A 23,562-nucleotide genomic window follows, 5' to 3' on the forward strand; every position below is an offset into this window, starting at 1 on the left:
TTGTGACGTCACACAGAGCGCTGGGGGGTGTGACACCGTTAGTTAGGAGGCTGAACATCGACTTGTATCTGAGCTGATAGTTGGTGAGGTTTCATTTGACGCGGTTTCATTTTAAAGGGGAATTTACGCGGACGAACTGTGAATGCGAGGGAGTCCAAATGCATCAAGACTATTAACCCTAACGAAGACGGGACCACCAGACCCAAACCCGGGACCACCCAAACCCGGGACCACCCAGACCCAAACCCGGGACCACCCAGACCCAAACCCGGGACCACCCAGACCCGCCGTGCAGTTACGGAGAGATGATGAGACACATTTAGTTTTACGGAATTGCTGCAAAGTGTTTCTGCCGTGGCGCAGAGCTGAGCTGTCCTAGAGAGGAGAGGTCTGCAGGAGAGAGAGCATTACTCCGAGGGATATATGATATATGATATGATATGATATGATATGATATGATATGATATGAGTGTAACGACTTGAACTTTCCAATCCACGAGGCTTTCTCAATTGCGAAAACATTGCCAACATCATATCAACTATATCTCTATTTCTCCCCATGGATTGTGCCAATGTTGCGTCTTATTCCGAATTCAAGCTTAAAGTAGCCCAGCCTTAAGACATGGTTATTCCACGGTTATCTCTTAGTTCAGTAACCTAACAGAGATGGATTATGTTTTATGAGACTTTGTGTTCCTACTGAACACCGCGGGGATGCAGCTCCTCCGCCCGGCGTGCGTGTTGACGTGCGCGTTGATCTGCTGTTTCCTCCTCCTCCACTCCCACCTCCTCAGAGAAGGTAACTACCTGACTACTATATATATATATGTAACTACCTGCTTATTATAACTATATATCTATATATATATATATATATATATATATATATATGACCTACCTATCTATCTATCTATCTATCTAACTATCTATATCTATATATATATGTGTCCTCCTCCACTCCCACCTCCTCAGAGAAGGTAACTACCTGACTACTATCTATATATATGTAACTATATGCTTATTATAACTATATATCTATATATATATATGTGTCCTCCTCCACTCCCACCTCCTCAGAGAAGGTAACTACCTTATAACTATATATATATATATATATATATATATATATATATATATATATGTGTGTTTAACTAACTACCTTCTTACTATGTATATATATATATATATATATATATGTTAATGTTAGCCTATATATATGTCTGCCTTGTTCGAAACACTGTGAAACGCCCGTTCTGTGGAATTTAACATTTAATAACATCTCTTATCAGAGAAGGTTTACTAACATCTCTTATCAGAGAAGGTTTACTAACATCTCTTATCAGAGAAGGTTTACTAACATCTCTTATCAGAGAAGGTTTACTAACATCTCTTATCAGAGAAGGTTTACTAACATCTCTTATCAGAGAAGGTTTACTAACATCTCTTATCAGAGAAGGTTTACTAACATCCCTTAACAGAGAAGGTTTACTAACATCACAACTGATGGAATACATTACATTTCAACAGGTACATTCGTGTGTGTGTGTGTGTGTGTGTGTGTGTGTGTGTGTGTATGTGTGTGTGTGTGTGTGTGTGTGTGTGTGCGTGTGTGTGTGTGTGTGTGTGCGCGCGTGTGTGCGTGCGTGCGTGCGCGCGTGTGTGTGTGCGCGTGTGTGGTAGGAGAACAGATTATTGTTACATTATTTATTTGGGTTCTTCAATAGACCAGACTGGCACCAGAGTCTTACTGCAGGGCCATGGCAGGGTCAATAGTAATAACGTCAGAACATTATAGTATAGTAGTAGTATAGTAATAACATCAGGACATTATAGTATAGTAGTAGTATAGTAATAACGTCAGGACATTATAGTATAGTAGTAGTATAGTAATAACGTCAGGACATTATAGTATAGTAGTAGTATAGTAATAACGTCAGAACATTATAGTATAGTAGTAGTATAGTAATAACATCAGGACATTATAGTATAGTATAGTAAGTATAGTAATAACGTCAGGACATTATAGTATAGTAGTAGTATAGTAATAACATCAGGACATTATAGTATAGTAGTAGTATAGTAATAACGTCAGGACATTATAGTATAGTATAGTATAGTAATAACGTCAGGACATTATAGTATAGTAGTAGTATAGTAATAACGTCAGGACATTATAGTATAGTAATAACATCAGGACATTATAGTATAGTAGTAGTATAGTAATAACATCAGGACATTATAGTATAGTAGTAGTATAGTAATAACATCAGGACATTATAGTATAGTAGTAGTATAGTAATAACATCAGGACATTATAGTATAGTAGTAGTATAGTAATAACATCAGGACATTATAGTATAGTAGTAGTATAGTAATAACGTCAGGACATTATAGTATAGTAGTAGTATAGTAATAACGTCAGGACATTATAGTATAGTAGTAGTATAGTAATAACATCAGGACATTATAGTATAGTAGTAGTATAGTAATAACGTCAGGACATTATAGTATAGTAGTAGTATAGTAATAACGTCAGGACATTATAGTATAGTAGTAGTATAGTAATAACGTCAGGACATTATAGTATAGTAGTAGTATAGTAATAACGTCAGGACATCCATATGTTCACATTAGATGTTGTCACTCACATTAACATTGCTCATGCTTATTTTCTCTCTGAGACCTTTAATGGTCTGAGACATTTATGTGCAGTACTAGTTCAGTTGATAAACATACGTATATGTATGATTTACTTTTCAGTAGCTTGTGGGATATTGTGAGAGCAGTTATTAAAAATCACTTGTTTGGAGAATATGTTCATTAGTATTCTACACCTGTTTATTTGATCGATTCATTTGTAAACATGTTTGTTATTATTTATTATATTTATGTATATGTTTATGTATATATATACACAGTATATACAGTCATGGCCAGGGTTAGGGTTATTGGCACCACCTCTCCCAGAACATTGTTGCAGTTACAAAGGCTTTGGTGTTCACATGTTTATTCATTTATTTGTATTGGAACAACACAAAACAAGCCAAATCTGACTGAATTAATTCATATTAAATAAAATAAACAAATCTAAATTGTAAGAAATAATTGTATTTCAAGCAGTAATGCTCCTTAGGGTTAGGGTGTGTAATAAATGTGATGTAAGTAATGTGCTGCTTTAATTTGTGTTTAAACTCACCTGTGGCAAGTTACCAGTGAGCCACCAGGGAGCCACCCCTCCTAAATGTCGTTGTTTGGTGCGAACCTAACCCTGTACTGTAGCCATGACAACAAAGACCATTCATTCATTCATTCATTCATTCATTCATTCAGTGCTGGCAATATAGAAGTCACACTTGCAACCAGTTAAAATGGAGAAAAGTTGACTCAACCTGTGTGTGTGTGTGTGTGTGTGTGTGTGTGTGTGTGTGTGTGTGTGTGTGTGTGTGTGTGCGTACCTCACTGAGCATGGAGAAAATAAAGAGGAGCAATGAATTGTCTGAGGATTTTGCTAACCTCCCTGTAGCTAACCTCTCTGTAGCTAACCTCCCTGTAGCTAACCTCCCTGTAGCTAACCTCTCTGTAGCTAACCTCTCTGTAGCTAACCTCTCTGTAGCTAACCTCTCTGTAGCTAACCTCCCTGTAGCTAACCTCCCTGTAGCTAACCTCTCTGTAGCTAACCTCCCTGTAGCTAACCTCCCTGTAGCTAACCTCTCTGTAGCTAACCTCTCTGTAGCTAACCTCCCTGTAGCTAACCTCTCTGTAGCTAACCTCCCTGTAGCTAACCTCTCTGTAGCTAACCTCTCTGTAGCTAACCTCTCTGTAGCTAACCTCCCTGTAGCTAACCTCTCTGTAGCTAACCTCTCTGTAGCTAACCTCTCTGTAGCTAACCTCCCTGTAGCTAACCTCTCTGTAGCTAACCTCTCTGTAGCTAACCTCCCTGTAGCTAACCTCTCTGTAGCTAACCTCCCTGTAGCTAACCTCCCTGTAGCTAACCTCTCTGTAGCTAACCTCTCTGTAGCTAACCTCTCTGTAGCTAACCTCTCTGTAGCTAACCTCCCTGTAGCTAACCTCTCTGTAGCTAACCTCCCTGTAGCTAACCTCTCTATAGCTAACCTCCCTGTAGCTAACCTCCCTGTAGCTAACCTCCCTGTAGCTAACCTCTCTGTAGCTAACCTCTCTGTAGCTAACCTCTCTGTAGCTAACCTCCCTGTAGCTAACCTCTCTGTAGCTAACCTCTCTGTAGCTAACCTCCCTGTAGCTAACCTCTCTGTAGCTAACCTCTCTGTAGCTAACCTCCCTGTAGCTAACCTCTCTGTAGCTAACCTCTCTGTAGCTAACCTCCCTGTAGCTAACCTCCCTGTAGCTAACCTCTCTGTAGCTAACCTCTCTGTAGCTAACCTCTCTGTAGCTAACCTCCCTGTAGCTAACCTCTCTGTAGCTAACCTCCCTGTAGCTAACCTCCCTGTAGCTAACCTCTCTGTAGCTAACCTCTCTGTAGCTAACCTCTCTGTAGCTAACCTCCCTGTAGCTAACCTCTCTGTAGCTAACCTCTCTGTAGCTAACCTCTCTGTAGCTAACCTCCCTGGATGTGGATGGAAGAGAACAGTTGATAAACAGATTGAAACAAACGATTGTTTGAATGGTGGATAAAAAAACTTCAATCAACTTCTAAAATAAATTCAAGCTCACATGCAGACACAGGCTACAACAGTGTCAGCTCACACAAGCCACCCAGGAGGACCCCACTGCTCAGACATGGTGGAGGTTCCCCTCCTCTCCCCTCCCCTCCCCTCCCCTCTCCTCCCCTCCACAGTCAGACATGGTGGAGGTTCTCCTCCCCTCCCCTCCCCTCCCCTCCCCTCTCCTCCCCTCCCCTCCCCTCCCCTCCCCTCCCCTCCACAGTCAGACATGGTGGAGGTTCTCCTCCCCTCCCCTCCCCTCCCCTCTCCTCCCCTCCCCTCCCCTCCCCTCCCCTCCCCTCTCCTCCCCTCCCCTCCCCTCTCCTCCCCTCCCCTCCCCTCCCCTCTCCTCCCCTCCACAGTCAGACATGGTGGAGGTTCTCCTCCCCTCCCCTCCCCTCCCCTCTCCTCCCCTCCCCTCCCCTCCCCTCCCCTCTCTCCCCTCCCCTCCCCTCTCCTCCCCTCCCCTCCCCTCCCCTCCCCTCCCCTCCACAGTCAGACATGTGGAGGTTCCCCTCCCCTCCCCTCCCCTCTCCTCCCCTCCCCTCCCCTCCACAGTCAGACATGTGGAGGTTCTCCTCCCCTCCCCTCCCCTCCCCTCTCCTCCCCTCCCCTCCCCTCCCCTCCCCTCTCCTCCCCTCTCCTCCCCTCCCCTCCCCTCCCCTCCCCTCCCCTCCCCTCCCCTCCCCTCCCCTCCCCTCTCCTCTCCTCCCCTCCCCTCCCCTCCCCTCCCCTCCCCTCCCCTCCCCTCCCCTCCCCTCCCCTCTCCTCCCCTCTCCTCCCCTCCCCTCCCCTCCCCTCCCCTCCCCTCCCCTCCCCTCCCCTCCCCTCCCCTCCCCTCCCCTCCCCTCCCCTCCCCTCCCCCTCCCCTCTCCTCTCCTCCCCTCCCCTCTCCTCTCCTCCCCTCTCCTCCCCTCCCCTCCCCTCCCCTCTCCTCCCCTCCCCTCCCCTCCCCTCTCCTCCCCTCTCCTCCCCTCCCCTCCCCTCCCCTCCCCTCCCCTCCCCTCCCCTCCCCTCCCCTCCCCTCTCCTCTCCTCCCCTCCCCTCCCCTCCCCTCCCCTCCCCTCCACAGTCAGACATGTGGAGGCTCACAGATGTTTTGGGGTTGCTTTGCTGCTTCTGGCACCGGAAGCCTTGACTGTGTGCATAACCCTAACCTGCTATACCATAGGGTCACCCTAACCCTAACCTGCTAACCCTAACCTGCTAACCCTAACCCTAACCCTAACCCTAACCCTAACCCTAACCTGCTAACACTAACCCTAACCCTAACCCATCATGAAATCTGAAGACTACCAAATCATTTTGGGAAGCAATGTAGGAAAGGGCCCAGTGTCAGAAAGCTGGGGCTCTGTCAGAGGTCAGGGGTTATCCAGCAGGACAATGACCCAAAGCACAGTTAAAAAAGCACTCAGAAATAGTTTAAAGCCCCAATGTACACGGCGTGCGATTTTGTCGCACGGCAACATTCGATTCTCAATTCTTTTAATTATTTCAATTGGTGTGAATGGAGAATCGAATGTTGTTGTGCGATAATATCGCATCGCACGCCGTGTCTCATTCAAAACAATGGAATCGAATTCGGCGGTGCGACAACATCGGGGCCGTGTGCATTGGCCTTAAGACAAGTGGCCAGTAATGAGTCCAGATCTAAATCCCATAGAACACCCTAACCCTAACCCTAAACCCTGTGTAGGGTTAACACCCTAACTACTAACACCCTAACCCTGTGGGTCTCAGAACCTGGAGTGACCTGGAGCAGATGGCAAAAGAAGAGTGGTCCAAAATCCCAGTAGAGAGGAAACTCATTCATGGTTACAGGAAGCGATTGATTTAAGTAATTTTTTCCAAAGGGTGTGCTGCCAAAAAATATGTTGTTTTTATTGTTTTATTTTTATTTGTTGTTTTAATTTTGTGTCCAGTCCATTTTTGGTGTGGAATGATATCAGATTTGGCTTTTTTTTCTCAGTTTTTTTGTGTTGTTCCAATGCAATCAAAACAAATAAACATATGAATACCAAAGCATTTATAATTGAGAGAGCTCATAGCCACTGTAGAGAGATGAGAGAGAGCTCATAGCCACTGTAGAGAGATGAGAGAGAGCTCATAGCCACTGTAGAGAGATGAGAGAGCTCATAGCCACTGTAGAGAGATGAGAGAGCTCATAGCCTCTGTAGAGAGATGAGAGAGCTCATAGCCTCTGTAGAGAGATGAGAGAGCTCATAGCCTCTGTAGAGAGATGAGAGAGCTCATAGCCTCTGTAGAGAGATGAGAGAGCTCATAGCCACTGTAGAGAGATGAGAGAGAGCTCATAGCCTCTGTAGAGAGATGAGAGAGAGCTCATAGCCACTGTAGAGAGATGAGAGAGAGCTCATAGCCTCTGTAGAGAGATGAGAGAGAGCTCATAGCCTCTGTAGAGAGATGAGAGAGAGCTCATAGCCTCTGTAGAGAGATGAGAGAGCTCATAGCCTCTGTAGAGAGATGAGAGAGCTCATAGCCTCTGTAGAGAGATGAGAGAGAGCTCATAGCCTCTGTAGAGAGATAGTATAGCTTCATTACAGACGGAGACGGAAGAAGGAAGGAGATGAACTGGTGGTAATGAGCAGGGCAGAGAGAGTCTGTGGTAACCATGGAGACCCGTTACTGTCTTCCTCTGCTCCCCAACACATCTGACATCATCTAGTACATGCTGACAGACGGCCAATTACTGCAGATATCCAAATAACTAAATAAATAAATAACCAAATATCTAAATAACCAAATATCTAAATAACTAAATATCTAAATAACTAAATATCTAAATAACTACATAACTAAATATCTAAATAACTACTGGACGGATTGATGGCAGCTGCTGGATTGAAAAATCAGGTGTAGTGCTGAGGCACAAATGTGTACATTTCAAGCCTGCAAACTGCGACACTTTAAATGAATGTGCAATAACACTATGTGCAATATGACAACCCTAGTCGTTTTTATCTGTACAGTATAGTAAACAAGTTTTTTTTTTTTCCTAGCACCAGGGGAGCCACCCCTCCCAAATGTTGTTGTTTGGTACCTGTACTATAGCAATGACAATAAAGACCATTCATTCATTCATTCATTCATTCATAACGACATATCTAAATAACTACATATCTAAATAACTACATAACTAGATAACTAGCTTCATCTGGGCGTCACATGCTGCTGAAACAGGTCTTTCTGTCGTCCATGCTGCAGTATAATTACAAATAATAATAAAAAAGCACAATTTGCCACATCCAGAAATGTATAGACAGGGTGAATGTGAAATCAGCAGCGTCTCCCAGGTCATGGGGGTTAGGGTTAGGGTTACCTAGGGTCTCCCAGGTCATGGGAGTTGGCCAGTTATTTTTGTGCCACAACTTAAGACAATGGTACTGTAACATCAATACTCTTAGGCCACACCTTTGGGTCACATTAGGACGGTCACAGGGAAAGTTATGTTTTGAAACTACTGGTCAAACAGTAAGGATGTGTGTGTGTTTTGTTGATCTATAGAGGCATTGAGAAGGAGTTTATTGGTAGGTGTTGCATTGCTACATTAGTCTCATTCTACACTAATAAGTTATACATGTACTGCACAATTATGGCACTCAGTTGAAAGCCTTTGTCTAGATTTTTAGAAGTGAGAAAGGTTGCTTTGGTCAGCCCACATTTAACCATGTCTCAGTATATGGTTGCATTGCTGTGGTCTGACACATCTGCCATTCAAACCTTTAACCTGCTCACACGGACTTCACAACACAGAATCACTCCCAAAGGAAACAGAATCACTCCCAAAGGAAACCATTTAGAAAAGAACTGACCTCTGTGTCACATTGGCCCTTTTTATTAGAAAGATGCAGCCTCACTGTTGAAGAGCCCAGATATCTGCATAGGCTGACTGAGCAGAGGGGGGGAGGGAGGGAGGCAGGGGAGGGAGGGAGGGGGGGAGGGAGGGAGGGGGGGAGGGAGGGGGGGAGGTGGGGAGGGAGGGAGGGGGGGAGGTGGGGAGGGAGGCAGGGAGGGAGGGGAGGTGGGCAGGGAGGGAGGGGGGGAGGTGGGGAGGGAGGGGAGGGAGGGAGGGGAGGTGGGGAGGGAGGGGAGGGGAGGTGGGGAGGGAGGGAGGGGAGGGAGGGAGGGGGGGAGGGAGGGAGGGAGGGGGGGAGGTGGGGAGGGAGGGAGGTGGGGAGGGAGGCAGGGAGGGAGGGGGGGAGGTGGGGAGGGAGGCAGGGAGGGAGGGGAGGTGGGCAGGGAGGGAGGGGGGGAGGTGGGGAGGGAGGCAGGGAGGGAGGAGAGGTGGGCAGGGAGGGAGGGGGGGAGGTGGGGAGGGAGGGGAGGGGAGGTGGGGAGGGAGGGAGGGGAGGGAGGGAGGCAGGGAGGTGGGGAGGGAGGGAGGCAGGGAGGCAGGGGAGTTGATAACCCTTATCAGACTAGTTTTTTTGCCGCCTGAGCGACTAGAACACCAGCAAGATATATGAGCTCCCATGATGCACTGGGGCCGGGGGAGTCACACTGGCGGGGGACCAGCACTGATTGGACCTGACCCTGAGTCAGATCTTATTGCTGCGGTCAAACTGCAACCAGGTTAGGTTAAGGTTATAAGGTTAGCAGGTTGGACTGAAGCTCAGCTTCTACCCTAGGGCCATTCAGGCCCTGAACACAGCAAAGACCTAGGTTCTGGGCCCTGGACAATCTAGACAATTTGATGGCAGCTACTAGATTGTAAACACAAGTGCAATATTGAAATACAACTGTGAACATTTCAAACCTGCAAACTGCGACACTTTAAATGAATGTGCAATAATACTATGTGCAATATGACAACCCTTGTGTACATAAGGTTCAGAGATAGGAAATGTTAGAATATTTATAGCATAGCATAGCATAGAGTACAGCACAGTGTTCCCCCCCTCCTAAATTTCGTTGTATGGTACCTGTACTGTATTAATGACAATAATTAATTTTGCCATTTAGCAGACGCTTTTAATCCAAAGCGACTTACAATTACGAATTACAGGGACATTCCCCCTGGAGTAACTGAGGGCTAAGTGCCTTACTCAAGGGCACACTAGTAGTGGTGTGGTTTCAGGCGGGATTTGAACTCACAACCTTCCGATCACGAGTCCAACTCACTATCCACTAGACCACCACTACCCCAATAAAGACCATTCATTCATTCATTCAAACCTTAACCTTATAAGGTTAGGGTTATAAGGTTAGCAGGTGGGTTAGGGTTATAAGGTTAGCAGGGTGGTTAGGGTTATAAGGTCAGCAGGTTGGTTAGGGTTATAAGGTCAGCAGGTTGGTTAGGGTTATAAGGTTAGCAGGGTGGTTAGGGTTATAAGGTTACCAGGTTGGAGACGTTCCTCTCTATTGTAAAAGAGCTTTTGACATTGTCTGGGGCAATGATACATGATGTGCTAACTGAACTTGACAATGGTATTGGACTTAGCTGTCACTCTTGTCTTTGTGAACACAAGCAAAGACATGCTGTTCATGACGCTTAAGTTGTTTACACATTGGGGTACTGTCTTTTTTGCTATGTAGCTAAGGATTACTTTACCCTCCAAAACAGCATTATCTTCTACTGTGGATGAATAACAAAATGGCTTTTCTCTGTACAAATAGTAAATAACTGACAGTCAGTGTTTGTAGAATGTAAGAAGTATGAGGTAATAATAGTGTTGTGTTTCCAGAGTCATTGTAAAGGTCAAAGGTCATACTGTACTCTTACCAGATGTTCAGATATTAATTAAGCGTTATGGAACGAGAAGCCGTGGTGTAGCCGGAATTATCACTCAGAAAAATATCTACAATTTTATTACATGGAGAATAAATGACCTGTGGTTTAGTCCAGCCAAGGCCTTCAGCAGAAGACATGTGCGGTGCGAGGTGACGCTATACTTCATGGTGCTTACTTGGTCGCTTCCTGCTTCATATTCCAAAGCTGTTTTGATACTCTGTGTCTGAGGACCTTTCATAGAGCTTCTCTCTCTCTCAGCTTATTAGACAGAGATTGAGATCAGAGGGAGAGAGGAGTGAAGGTGAGAGAGGAGAGAGGAGAGAGGAGTGAAGGTGAGAGAGGAGAGAGGAGAGAGGAGTGAAGGTGAGAGAGGGAGAGAGGAGAGAGGAGAGAGGAGAGAGGAGTGAAGGTGAGAGAGGGAGAGAGGAGAGAGAGAACTATGGAGTAATAAAGTGGAGAAGGGCAAGATACAGTAAGTGGGGAGGATGTGTGTGTTTACCATACAGCTGGGTGGCTCAGTGAGGGAATGAATGGAGGAAGGCGAGAGGGGAGAAATTAAAGCTTGGGAGTTGGGAAGTAACCAGGGCTCGCATGCTGATGACCTCCCCTCAATGTTACACATGGACTCTCCCACCTCCAACATCTACCAGCCAGGGGGGGAGGTGGGGAGGTGGGGAGGGGGGGAGGGGGGGAGGGGGGAGGGGGGGAGGGAGGATTGAAAGTCCTCTGGGTTTTATGATGAGAGCAGTTGCAGCGAGGGTCGTCCGCAGAACTTTCTAGATTTTCTTTGGCAGCTCTGACAGTTGTAATATAGTTGTAAGATGTATTCACTGCTGTAAATGTAGAGTGAAATATGACATGTAATAAACTGGGTTAGGGATCCGGGAGCACCGCTGACGGATGGATGAACACCAACAGGAAGTTTATCCTCTGGGATTTTGGATTTATTGCTTCATCAATTTGTTTACAGAATTATGATGAATGTGTTTACGGGGAGTCAACATGCAGCTTGCTGTTTTATCAACATTGGGCATATTGGGCCTGTGGTAGTGAGATAAGGGTTAGGGTTAGAGTCAAACGGCTGCAGCATGGGAGCTTGGCAGGCGCATTGGACAATGACAATGGATAGCAGAGACTGCACACCTAAGGAATGGATAGCAGAGACTGCACACCGAAGGAAAAGGGCTCTTGGGTTGAAGAATGGAAACATAAATGACATAACCTTCTTCCATAGCTGAACCACAGCCTCTGGTTTTTAGATGCTACTAGGAGTCAAGCACTATCATGACTCAAATAATCAACTTCTCATAGCCTTCAATTTGGGCCACAATAGGTCCGTTGTTATCCTTGTTGTTGTTGTCCTTCACTAGGTCAGTATGATACCAGGTTATCTTCACTAGGTCAGTATGATACCAGGTTATCTTCACTAGGTCAGTATGATACCAGGTTATCTTCACTAGGTCAGTATGATACCAGGTTATCTTCACTAGGTCAGTATGATACCAGGTTATCTTCACTAGGTCAGTATGATACCAGGTTATCTTCACTAGGTCAGTATGATACCAGGTTATCTTCACTAGGTCAGTATGATACCAGGTTATCTTCACTAGGTCAGTATGATACCAGGTTATCTTCACTAGGTCAGTATGATACCAGGTTATCTTCACTAGGTCAGTATGATACCAGGTTATCTTCACTTCAGTATGATACCAGGTTATCTTCACTAGGTCAGTATGATACCAGGTTATCTTCACTAGGTCAGTATGATACCAGGTTGTCCTTCACTAGGTCAGTATAATACCAGGTTGTTTCCCTCGCTAGGTCAGTTGGCAGCGGGGACGTGTGAGATTGTGGCTCTGGACCGGGACAGCAGTCAGCCGAGGAGGACCGTGGCGCGGCAGACGGCCAGGTGCGCCTGCAGGAAGGGCCAGATAGCCGGAACCACGAGAGCCAGGCCGGCCTGCGTCGACGGTAAGAGCCAAGACCCGCCTCCTTCCTCTTCCTCTTCCTCTTCCTCTGCTGTCATAGAGAGACGCCAGGCCTGCTGGCTGAGAAAGGCTTTAGCCTCCCTAAAGGGTTTGGGCCTGTTAGGGTTAGGGCCTTCTGTCCTCCTGTGCCACTTTCACTCTGTCTGTCTGTCTGTCTGTCTGTCTCTGTCTGTCTGTCTGTGTCTGTCTGTCTCTGTCTGTCTGTGTCTGTCTGTCTGTCTGTCGTCTGTCTGTCTGTGTCTCTGTCTGTCTGTCTGTCGTCTGTCTGTCTGTCTGTCTGTCTGTCTCTGTCTGTCTGTGTCTGTCGTCTGTCTGTCATCTGTCTGTCTGTCTGTCTGTCTGTGTCTCTGTCTGTCTGTCTGTCTGTCTGTGTCTCTGTGTCTCTGTCTGTCTGTCTCTGTCTGTCGTCTGTCTGTCTGTGTCTCTGTCTGTCTGTCTGTCTGTGTTATCCTGGTACATTCACGTATGAACTGGAGGATCTTGGCTCTTAGCTTCAGAGGGGATTTTCCTTTGGAAGTTGGCTTGTGAATTGTATACTATTTGGTCATTGCTGCCTCTTGCTATCAAATATTCTAATATAAATATCTGCTAATTTTATCAATATCAATGCACTACTGCAGGTGTCTGCCTAACTTCCATTCCCTCATGTATTTATTCAGTCCTCCCCCTCCTTTCCTTGTGCCTATTGTCATTGTGCCTCGGGGGACACAAGAGACCCTCTTTCTGGAAGAATCTACCATGTTGATGAATGAAGTGATTAGTTAATGGTCCTCCTTGAATAAATGCCATTATGCACATGGACAGTGCATGCTATGGATCTGCACAATGCAACAGTTAATTAGGATACACTATGATGAAGTGTGAGCTTGGGTTAGTGTGTGTGTGTGTGTGTGTGCGTGTGTGTGTGTGTGTGTGTGTGTGTGTTAGAGTGTTCAGGTGTTTCAGGATCGGTTCCTATTGCCAAAGATGCTTGGCTGCAGGTAATTAGTTGGGCAGTTGGATACTTTATGTCTTATATCAATGAAAGCATTTATTTTGTATCCTTTCTCTCTCATTTTGACATCACCATCATCTGTAATAAGGTGTACAGAGAGATCATTATCTGTATTCAGATAAAGGACTAGAAGTGGGCATGTTTATATGGGTTAGGGTTAGTAGGGTTCAGATGTCTCTGCTGCTTCATACCTGAAGTTACATCGGGAAGATGTTGTCTTGTCTAACCTAATATTCATTGGCAGTTTGTGTGCCTTCGAAGCATAACGCTGATTTCATTTTGCCATATAATTAATTATGAAATGTATTTCTACGTCCTCATACTGTATTTTAATGTTTAACTAAACTACATTTTCTGTCCTGTTGGAGGTTTGGGTTAGGGGCTTCTGAGGTCTTATAAAGCATCACATCGGTTAACTAGCAGTTAACTTAACCCTAACCCAGTTAACTTAACCCTAACCCAGTTAACTTAACCCTAACCCAGTTAACTAGCAGTTAACTTAACCCTAACCCAGTTAACTTAACCCTAACCCAGTTAACTAGCAGTTAACCTAGTGTTGTAAACCTCTGACCCACTGGAATTGTGATATAGTGAATTATAAGTGAAATAATCTGTTTGTAAACAATTATTGGAAAAATGACTTGTGTCATGCACAAAGTAGATGTCCTAACCGACTCAAAACTATAGTTTGTTCAAATGAAAACTGTGGAGTGGTTAATGACTTGTAAACTTGTGACTTCGCCTGTATGTCCATGTTGTTATAGTTGTTTATAACAGCTGTTTTGATTCAGATTGTCTCTGGTATTTGGTTTCAGGTAATCCAACGTTCACATAAGCACATCTGCTTCAACTAGTTTCATGAATGATACATCATTTGAATGCTTCCAATCTGCTTCCAATCTTTCATCTCCCAAAAAAACAGAAACATCACCCTGCCCTGCTTACCCAGACTGTCACTGGTAGTGAAGCAGTGATGGTATGATATCCTGCTATCCTCACAGTCATTGTCAGAAAATGGACGGCAATTTCAGGTTGAAGCACCGCACATATATTTTGAGTATATATATATATATATATATATATCTCACTCATGCACGCACACATACACACACACACACATACTTGTTTGGTTTGGTTTGTATTGCTGTCATTTGTCATTCTGACATGTTGTTGATGTCGTTTAGCAATCTTCAGAGATTATATTAGCATTTTGATGGAAGCCAAAACATCCCAGAGATGCATGTTGTCCATGAATGCTAGGGAATACTAACGCTAACCCTTCTACAGGAGGTCATTCATAACTCTAATAATTCTAACCCTTAGAGGGATGGCAAAAAGGCAAATGATTATAGATGATATCTGCGAGGAACGGGGATGAATGATGTGTGAATAAACACACGTGTGCGAAGGATATATGGATGTATATGTATATTTCTGCATATGTATTGGATGTATATGTATATTTCTGCATATGTATTGGATGTATATGTATATTTCTGTATATGTATTGGATGTATATGTATATTTCTGCATATGTATTGGATGTATATGTATATTTCTGTATATGTATTGTAACTCGCCGCAACAGTTGTAATGAAATACAATATCCCTTTCCTGCAACGACATGCCGTGATCCTGAAACACTGTTGACTTCGCAAACCCTAACCCTTAGCACAGCTAAGATATCCAGCGGGAAACACCCTCTCCCTCTCTCTCTCTCTCTCTCTCTCTCTCTCTCTCTCTCTCTCTCTCTCTCTCTCTCTCTCTCTCTCTCTCAGATACAGGGCCCTATTATGCACTTCTTAACTTGCCGTCTTAAGTGTTAATTAAGACGCACCGCCAGGTTAAGACCTACCGCCACCCTTATTATGCGCTTCATACGCGCTACTGCTATTATACAGGTGTCGATAGGCGCCCACACATAAGACGTAAAACTCCCGTGCATATATTGCTCATTGTGGGAGTGTTCATATGTTAATGAAGTGCACTAGGCGCCCCTGCTATTATGCGATCTGACTTTGCTCCTATCGCTAAGAAGTGGTTTGAAAAGTTCTTAAGTTTAGACTTCATGCACGTTTTGAAACACGAGCGCGCCTCCGCGGTTTGCGCATGCATGTGGGCACACATGAACACGCACGTGGCTCCACGGCAAGACGTCAATTACGGTCACAGTATAAATGCTTTATTTCAGAAGGGAGAGGCAGAGAAGCGCGCTGACCTCCTTCTTAGGACTTCCATAATAGCATAGCGCTAATGACTCAACGCAGCCGGTTCTTAAAGGGAATGGCACCTGGCACGCTGATTGGGTTGATTGAGAAGACGCCCAAAACACACCCATGACTAATTTCTTTGCTTAGCGCCGGGTTTTAGGCGCCCACTACAGCACGCATAATAGCAAAGTGGCCTTGACCACGCCTCCACGTCTTAAGTTTAGATCTACCGCCTCGTCTTATTGATGAAGTGCATAATAGGGCCCACAGTGTCTAAGACAGATAAAGTGTCTAACAGATACAGTGTCTAACAGATACAGTGTCTTTATACATAGGGTTAGGGTTATATATTATACCTACATACACATCTAGGGCGTTTTCTCCTTTCACACGGCCCTGCATGCATAGTTGTTTGTTTGTTTGATATTTGCTATTTTCTCTTCAATTATTATTTGAAGACCTAAATATGGAGCTACTCCCCTCCCCTTTATATCTCTCTCTCTCTCTCTCTCTCTCTCTCTCTCTCTCTCTCTCTCTCTCTCTCTCTCTCTCTCTCTCTCTCTCTCTGAGGGAATATGCAAATGCAGGTGTGTGTGAATGCCCTAGTTTCCTCTAAATATATATTTGTGATTTTAGTATAAAAAAAAATGATATAGGTCTTAAGTGTTATAAGTAGAATGTTCTGTTCCACAGACCTGATTATCCGTTGGGTCAGGGTCAGGGTTAGGGTTGGGTCAGGGTTAGGGTTAGGGTTAGGGTTAGGGTTAGGGTTAGGGTTAGGGTTAGGGTTGGGTCAGGGTTAGGGTTAGGGTTAGGGTTAGGGTTAGGGTTGGGTCAGGGTTGGGGTTGGGTCAGGGTTGGGGTCAGGGTTAGGGTTGGGTCAGGGTTAGGGTTAGGGTTAGGGTTAGGGTTAGGGTTAGGGTCAGGGTTAGGGTTAAGTCAGGGTTAGGGTTAAGTCAGGGTTAGGGTTAAGTCAGGGTTAGGGTTAGGGTTGGGGTCAGGGTTAGGGTTAGGGTCAGGGTTAGGGTTAAGTCAGGGTTAGGGTTAAGTCAGGGTTAGGGTTAAGTCAGGGTTAGGGTTAGGTCAGCGTTAGAGCCCAGAGCTCAGATGGTACACAGCAGTGATCATCTGACCGTTCATGCAGAGTACCCTCTGCTGTAATACTAACCCTAACTAACCCTAACCCCTCTGTCAGGAGGTTCATACTAACCCTAACTAACCCTAACCCCTCTGTCAGGAGGTTCATACTAACCCTAACTAACCCTAACCCCTCTGTCAGGAGGTTCATACTAACCCTAACTAACCCTAACCCCTCTGTCAGGAGGTTCATACTAACCCTAACTAACCCTAACCCCTCTGTCAGGAGGTTCATAGATACATAATCTAACATAAGGGTAAGGGCATTTAGGGTTTACTGTTTGTAAATGGTTTAGTCATTTTGAACCATTTATAAATCCTTTACAAAAGTTACCTTACTGTAAAGTGTTACCATAGAGACCATTTTCACATTGAAAAGTAACCTGCCCTTCCTCTCTCTCTCTCCTTCCTCTCTCTCTCTCCTTCCTCTCTCTCTCTCCTTCCTTTCTCTCTCCTTCCTTTCTCTCTCCTTCTTTCCCCTCCCTCCCCTCCCTCCCTCCTTCCCCTCCCTCCCTCCCTCCTCTCCCTCCCTCCCTCCCTCCCTCCTTCCCCTCCCTCCCTCCCTCCCTCCCTCCCTCCCTCCTCTCCCTCCCTCCCTCCCTCCTCTCCCTCCTCTCCCTCCCTCCCTCCTCTCCCTCCCTCCCCTCCCTCCCTCCCTCCTCTCCCTCCTCTCCCTCCCTCCCTCCTCTCCCTCCTTCCCCTCCCTCCCCCCCTCCCTCCCTCTCTCCCTCCCCTCCCTCCCTCCCTCCCTCCCCTCCCTCCCTCCCTCCCTCCCCTCCCCTCCCCCTCCCCTCCCTCCCTCTCTCCCTCCCCTCCCTCCCTCTCTCCCTCCCCTCCCTCCCTCCCTCCCTCCCCTCCCCTCCCTCCCCCCCTCCCTCCCCCCCTCCCTCCCTCTCTCCCTCCCCTCCCTCCCTCTCTCCCTCCCCTCCCTCCCTCCCTCCCTCCCCTCCCCTCCCCCTCCCCTCCTCCCTCCCTCCCTCCCTCCCTCTCTCCCTCCCCTCCCTCCCTCCCTCCCTCCCTCCCCCCCTCCCTCCCTCCCTCCCTCCCTCTCTCCCTCCCCTCCCTCCCTCCCTCCCTCCCCCCCTCCCTCCCTAGCCTCCGTGGTGAGGAGCAGGCGGTGGTGTGCCATGCAGCCGTGTCTGGAGGAGGAGGGCTGCCTAACCCTAACCCTGCTGAACCAGTCAGGCTGGACCTGTACGCAGCCAGGGGGCCGCGTGAAGACCACCACGGTGAGACCACTAACCAGGCCTAACCAGGCCTAACCCTAACCCTAACCAGGCCTAACAAGGCCTAACCAGGCCTAACCAGGCCTAACCCTAACCACCACGGTGAGACCACTAACCAGGCCTAACCAGGCCTAACCAGGCCTAACCCTAACCAGGCCTAACCCTAACCAACCCTAACCCTAACCAGGCCTAACCCTAACCAGGCCTAACCAGGCCTAACCAACCCTAACCCTAACCAGGCCTAACCAGGCCTAACCCTAACCCTAACCCTAACTCTAACCAGGCCTAACCAGGCCTAACCAACCCTAACCCTAAACCTAACTCTAACCAGGCCTAACCAACCCTAACCCTAACCAAGCCATGGGAGCCATGGTAACCATGACTAATGCTTTGGTTCATTGACTCTACAATTGTTCATATCTCACAGCTTTGCAGCTTAGGAGGGGTTAGGGTTAGGGGTAGGGTTAGGCGGTAGGGTTAGGCGGTAGGGTTAGGGGTAGATGGGCTGGAGTCATACAGTTTTCCTTCTGTTTATTTTTCTAAAATAAACACATTTGACATTGCAGTCCAGTTCATACAGAGATAGTTATAATCTGAAACGAGATATTCATCATGTTGTGCAGTCACCTACAGCAACACAATAGTAATGGCACAGATGTTATGTTAAACCAGACACATGGATTTCACATAGAGGAACATGTACTTCCCACTGCTAATAAGATGTGTTGCTTCTCTGTTGTATCCCCACTGATTAAATGTGCCTCACAGCAAGGCAATCATATCCTTTGTCATTCATTATAACAGTATTCAGGGTTAGGGTTAGGTTTAAGGTTAGGGTTAGGGTTATGTGCTTTAATGGGTTGACAATGGCAGTGACATTTGCTGCCATGGCAATTGTCAGAAACATGTATATGTTTTGCTACACAGTTCCAGAGGCATAGTTGACTCTACCCTAAAGGCCGATTTAAAGTTCTGCGTAAAATCGACGCCGTAGCCTTGCGTACCAAGTCTAGCAAGCCTATTTATCACAAAATGACAGATAACAGCATGTTGAAACCCAAGAGTCAGTTATTATTTCTTAATTTGTATTTAACCTTAGGGTTGGAATTTGGAATTTAGAGTTTGGAATTTGAAAAGTGTCATTTAGCAGACATGATGATGTGGTTTGACCTGAGACTCACCTGGTTTTGTCATCTAATCCTTACAAACCTACCTGCATACCTAACCCTGCATACCTATGCTTCACCATTACCTGCATACCTGCTTCACCATTACCTGCATACCTAACCCTGCATACCTGCATACCTGCTTCACCATTGTATTTGTTTTTTATATGTTGGTGGGGTTAGGGTTATCATGTGTATTTTTTTCGTCTTTCTGAGGAACATGTTTCACTCCTTATGCGTTTGACGGAACAACACAGGGAACAACAACACTCCTTCCCTGTGATTTCAGGCCCTATGACGACACACAAACAAGACCACAGAAGACAGACAGCAAAGGTCAAAGGTCAAACACTTTTCAAGGACAGACATGTGAAAGAAAACAACAAACAGATCCAGCAGAGCGACACAGCAGCAGGTACACGTTAACTCTGTCTTCACCTGTGATGTCGTATGCATGATCACTCCTTTAACTCTGTCTTCACCTGTGATGTCGTATGCATGATCACTCCTTTAACTCTGTCTTCACCTGTGATGTCGTATGCATGATCACTCCTTTAACTCTGTCTTCACCTGTGATGTCGTATGCATGATCAGGTACACGTTAACTCTGTCTTCACCTGTGATGTTGTATGCATGATCAGGTACACGTTAACTCTGTCTTCACCTGTGATGTCGTATGCATGATCAGGTACACGTTAACTCTGTCTTCACCTGTGATGTCGTACACGTTAACTCTGTCTTCACCTGTGATGTCGTCTGCATAGGTACACGTTAACTCTGTCTTCACCTGTGATGTCGTCTGCATAGGTACACGTTAACTCTGTCTTCACCTGTGATGTCGTACACGTTAACTCTGTCTTCACCTGTGATGTCGTCTGCATAGGTACACGTTAACTCTGTCTTCACCTGTGATGTCGTCTGCATAGGTACACGTTAACTCTGTCTTCACCTGTGATGTCGTACACGTTAACTCTGTCTTCACCTGTGATGTCACACAGCAGGTACACGTTAACTCTGTCTTCACCTGTGATGTCACACAGCAGGTACACGTGAACTCTGTCTTCACCTGTGATGTCGTACACGTTAACTCTGTCTTCACCTGTGATGTCGTACACGTTAACTCTGTCTTCACCTGTGATGTCGTATGCATAGGTACACGTTAACTCTGTCTTCACCTGTGATGTCGTACACGTTAACTCTGTCTTCACCTGTGATGTCGTATGCATGATCACAGCAGGTACACGTTAACTCTGTCTTCACCTGTGATGTCGTATGCATGATCAGGTACACGTTAACTCTGTCTTCACCTGTGATGTCGTACACGTTAACTCTGTCTTCACCTGTGATGTCATACACGTTAACTCTGTCTTCACCTGTGATGTCGTATGCATGATCAGGTACACGTTAACTCTGTCTTCACCTGTGATGTCGTATGCATGATCAGGTACACGTTAACTCTGTCTTCACCTGTGATGTCGTATGCATAGGTACACGTGAACTCTGTCTTCACCTGTGATGTCGTATGCATGACACAGCAGGTACACGTTAACTCTGTCTTCACCTGTGATGTCGTATGCATGACACAGCAGGTACACGTTAACTCTGTCTTCACCTGTGATGTCGTACACGTTAACTCTGTCTTCACCTGTGATGTCGTATGCATGAACACGTTAACTCTCTCTTCACCTGTGATGTCGTATGCATGATCAGGTACACGTTAACTCTGTCTTCACCTGTGATGTCGTATGCATGATCACTCCTTTAACTCTGTCTTCACCTGTGATGTCGTATGCATGATCACTCCTTTAACTCTGTCTTCACCTGTGATGTCGTATGCATGATCAGGTACACGTTAACTCTGTCTTCACCTGTGATGTCGTATGCATGATCAGGTACACGTTAACTCTCTCTTCACCTGTGATGTCGTATGCATGATCACTCCTTTAACTCTGTCTTCACCTGTGATGTCGTATGCATGATCAGGTACACGTTAACTCTGTCTTCACCTGTGATGTCGTATGCATGATCAGGTACACGTTAACTCTGTCTTCACCTGTGATGTCGTATGCATGATCAGGTACACGTTAACTCTGTCTTCACCTGTGATGTCGTATGCATGATCAGGTACACGTTAACTCTCTCTTCACCTGTGATGTCGTATGCATGATCACTCCTTTAACTCTGTCTTCACCTGTGATTTCGTATGCATGATCACTCCTTTAACTCTGTCTTCACCTGTGATGTTGTATGCATGATCAGGTACACGTTAACTCTGTCTTCACCTGTGATGTCGTATGCATGATCAGGTACACGTTAACTCTGTCTTCACCTGTGATGTCGTATGCATGATCACTCTGTCTTCACCTGTGATGTCGTATGCATGATCACTCCTTTGTGATGCAAATGACACCCTTGTTTTCTCATCCGTATTGATATAACACCATCCAACCCAAAGACAGAAGGAGTTTACATATGAATAGTGAACCTGCTGGGTTTCAGTAGAAATCTATTACTGATAACTGAAAACATAACAGATCTACAGATCAACTTGTCATTGATTTAAATTAAGAATGTAGGGTAGTCATAGGGTAGTCATAGGGTAGTCATAGGGTAGAATGAAGGGTAGATTCAGTGTGTTTCCTGCAGATGCAGGGCAGCTCGAGGGGCAACATGGTTGAATGTCCCGACATGACTGGATCGGCTCTTTTTCTATTGCAGTTGTACAAGACTTTAATAATTCAACATGTACTCGCCCCAAAGGTGCACTTGTAAACCTCCCTTTAAGTGACAAAAATAATGTTCTCTGTCCATAACCCTAACCCCCCTCTATTTATTTTTCTAGAACACTTTTGAGTGCTTTCCTTAAATAATAGATGTGATGTCGAGGGATCCACCTATAGTTAGGTGGTAGCGAAGCATACATATCTGCTGTTACTGTATCTGGCTGCCATTCCTGTAGACAATGTGATGCTGTGGCTTTACAGTACAGACCAGTTATATAAAAGTGCCCTGCAGACATAATGGGACAGTGACGCATTTCTTCTTCTATGGCTCGACACTCCAAGAAATTGACTAAAGTAGAGATGCTCAGCTTGTATGGTATTTGATGGTATTTGTGTGTTGGTTTCACCATTCAGAAATTACAACATTTTTATGCAAAGCGCCAATTTTTCAGAATAAAAGTCTGAATATTTGGATTGGTTGTGACTTGCAGCTGAGCTGCTGCTGAGGAAGATCACTGTTGCAACGCCACTATCAACATGTTCAAGCCTCATGTAGCTGAGAACATTAAGAACCGACCAATCACAGTGAAGCTGCAATCACAATAACTCTGATTACATTTGAACGCTTTGGAGAACATCTGTAACACTCTTTAAGCCAGTAACACGAGGTCATCACAGGACTAAACGCAACAAGTGTAATGATGGCATTAGTCTGCCTCCCAGGGATCTATTATGGACTTCATTTACATTTCTCACATGTCTAATTTAACATCTCCACCTGAGCACCAGCACGGCATCATTACAGAGAGTTAATGAACTGAAACATCAGTTAACCCTAACCCTAACACAGTCCGACAATAAAGAATATTCTTCCTTTTGATCCGATTATCAAAGAACTGTAATACAGATGGTGGTATGTTGGCAGAATGTCATTGTCATATACAATGTGAAGGAGATGTCGGGATCAGAGGAAGCAGATATTGAGAAGGAAACATAGCAGGTTTCAGGGGTCATGGCAGGTTTCAGGGGTCATGGCAGGTTTCAGGGGTCATAGCAGGTTTCAGGGGTCATAGCAGGTTTCAGGGGTCATAGCAGGTTTCAGGGGTCATAGCAGGTTTCAGGGGTCATAGGAGGTTTCAGGGGTCATAGGAGGTTTCAGGGGTCATAGCAGGTTTCAGGGGTCATAGCAGGTTTCAGGGGTCATAGGAGGTTTCAGGGGTCATAGCAGGTTTCAGGGGTCATAGCAGGTTTCAGGGGTCATGGGAGGTTTCAGGGGTCATGGCAGGTTTCAGGGGTCATAGCAGGTTTCAGGGGTCATGGCAGGTTTCAGGGGTCATGGCAGGTTTCAGGGGTCATAGCAGGTTTCAGGGGTCATAGCAGGTTTCAGGGGTCATGGGAGGTTTCTGGGGTCATAGCAGGTTTCAGGGGTCATGGGAGGTTTCAGGGGTCATGCTCTCTTGCTAACTTCACTTTGCCTCTTGACTAAAAATGAGATTCAACCTGTGTGCATAAAACAGTGAATGAACACAGCAACCACTCTCAGTGATCAGCCCCCTCATGTTTGTGCATGTTTGTGTACTCAGCTGTCACCAGACGACATCCCTGATCCCTGGGAAGGATACGTCCCATCTTAGAGGCAGAGATAACCTCAGACAGAGTGAATCACACACTATAGCTCCTCTTTTTTCAA

General features: G+C 45.8%; 1 protein-coding gene across 1 annotated transcript; it reads left to right on the top strand.

Moving 5' to 3' along the window:
- Positions 1-714: 714 nt before the first annotated feature.
- Positions 715-23,506, top strand: LOC308175249 (chemokine-like protein TAFA-5; the record flags this gene model as incomplete). Its single annotated transcript, XM_080550952.1, has 4 exons — positions 715-799; positions 12,250-12,399; positions 17,853-17,986; positions 23,456-23,506. The coding sequence occupies 4 exons, from the start codon at positions 715-717 to the stop codon at positions 23,504-23,506; spliced, it is 420 nt and encodes a 139-aa protein (XP_080407078.1).
- Positions 23,507-23,562: the final 56 nt, after the last annotated feature.

The sequence above is a fragment of the Nansenia antarctica genome, assembly GCF_963989245.1.
Source record: "Nansenia antarctica genome assembly, contig: SCAFFOLD_189, whole genome shotgun sequence".
In the NCBI taxonomy this organism is placed as follows: domain Eukaryota; kingdom Metazoa; phylum Chordata; class Actinopteri; order Argentiniformes; family Microstomatidae; genus Nansenia; species Nansenia antarctica.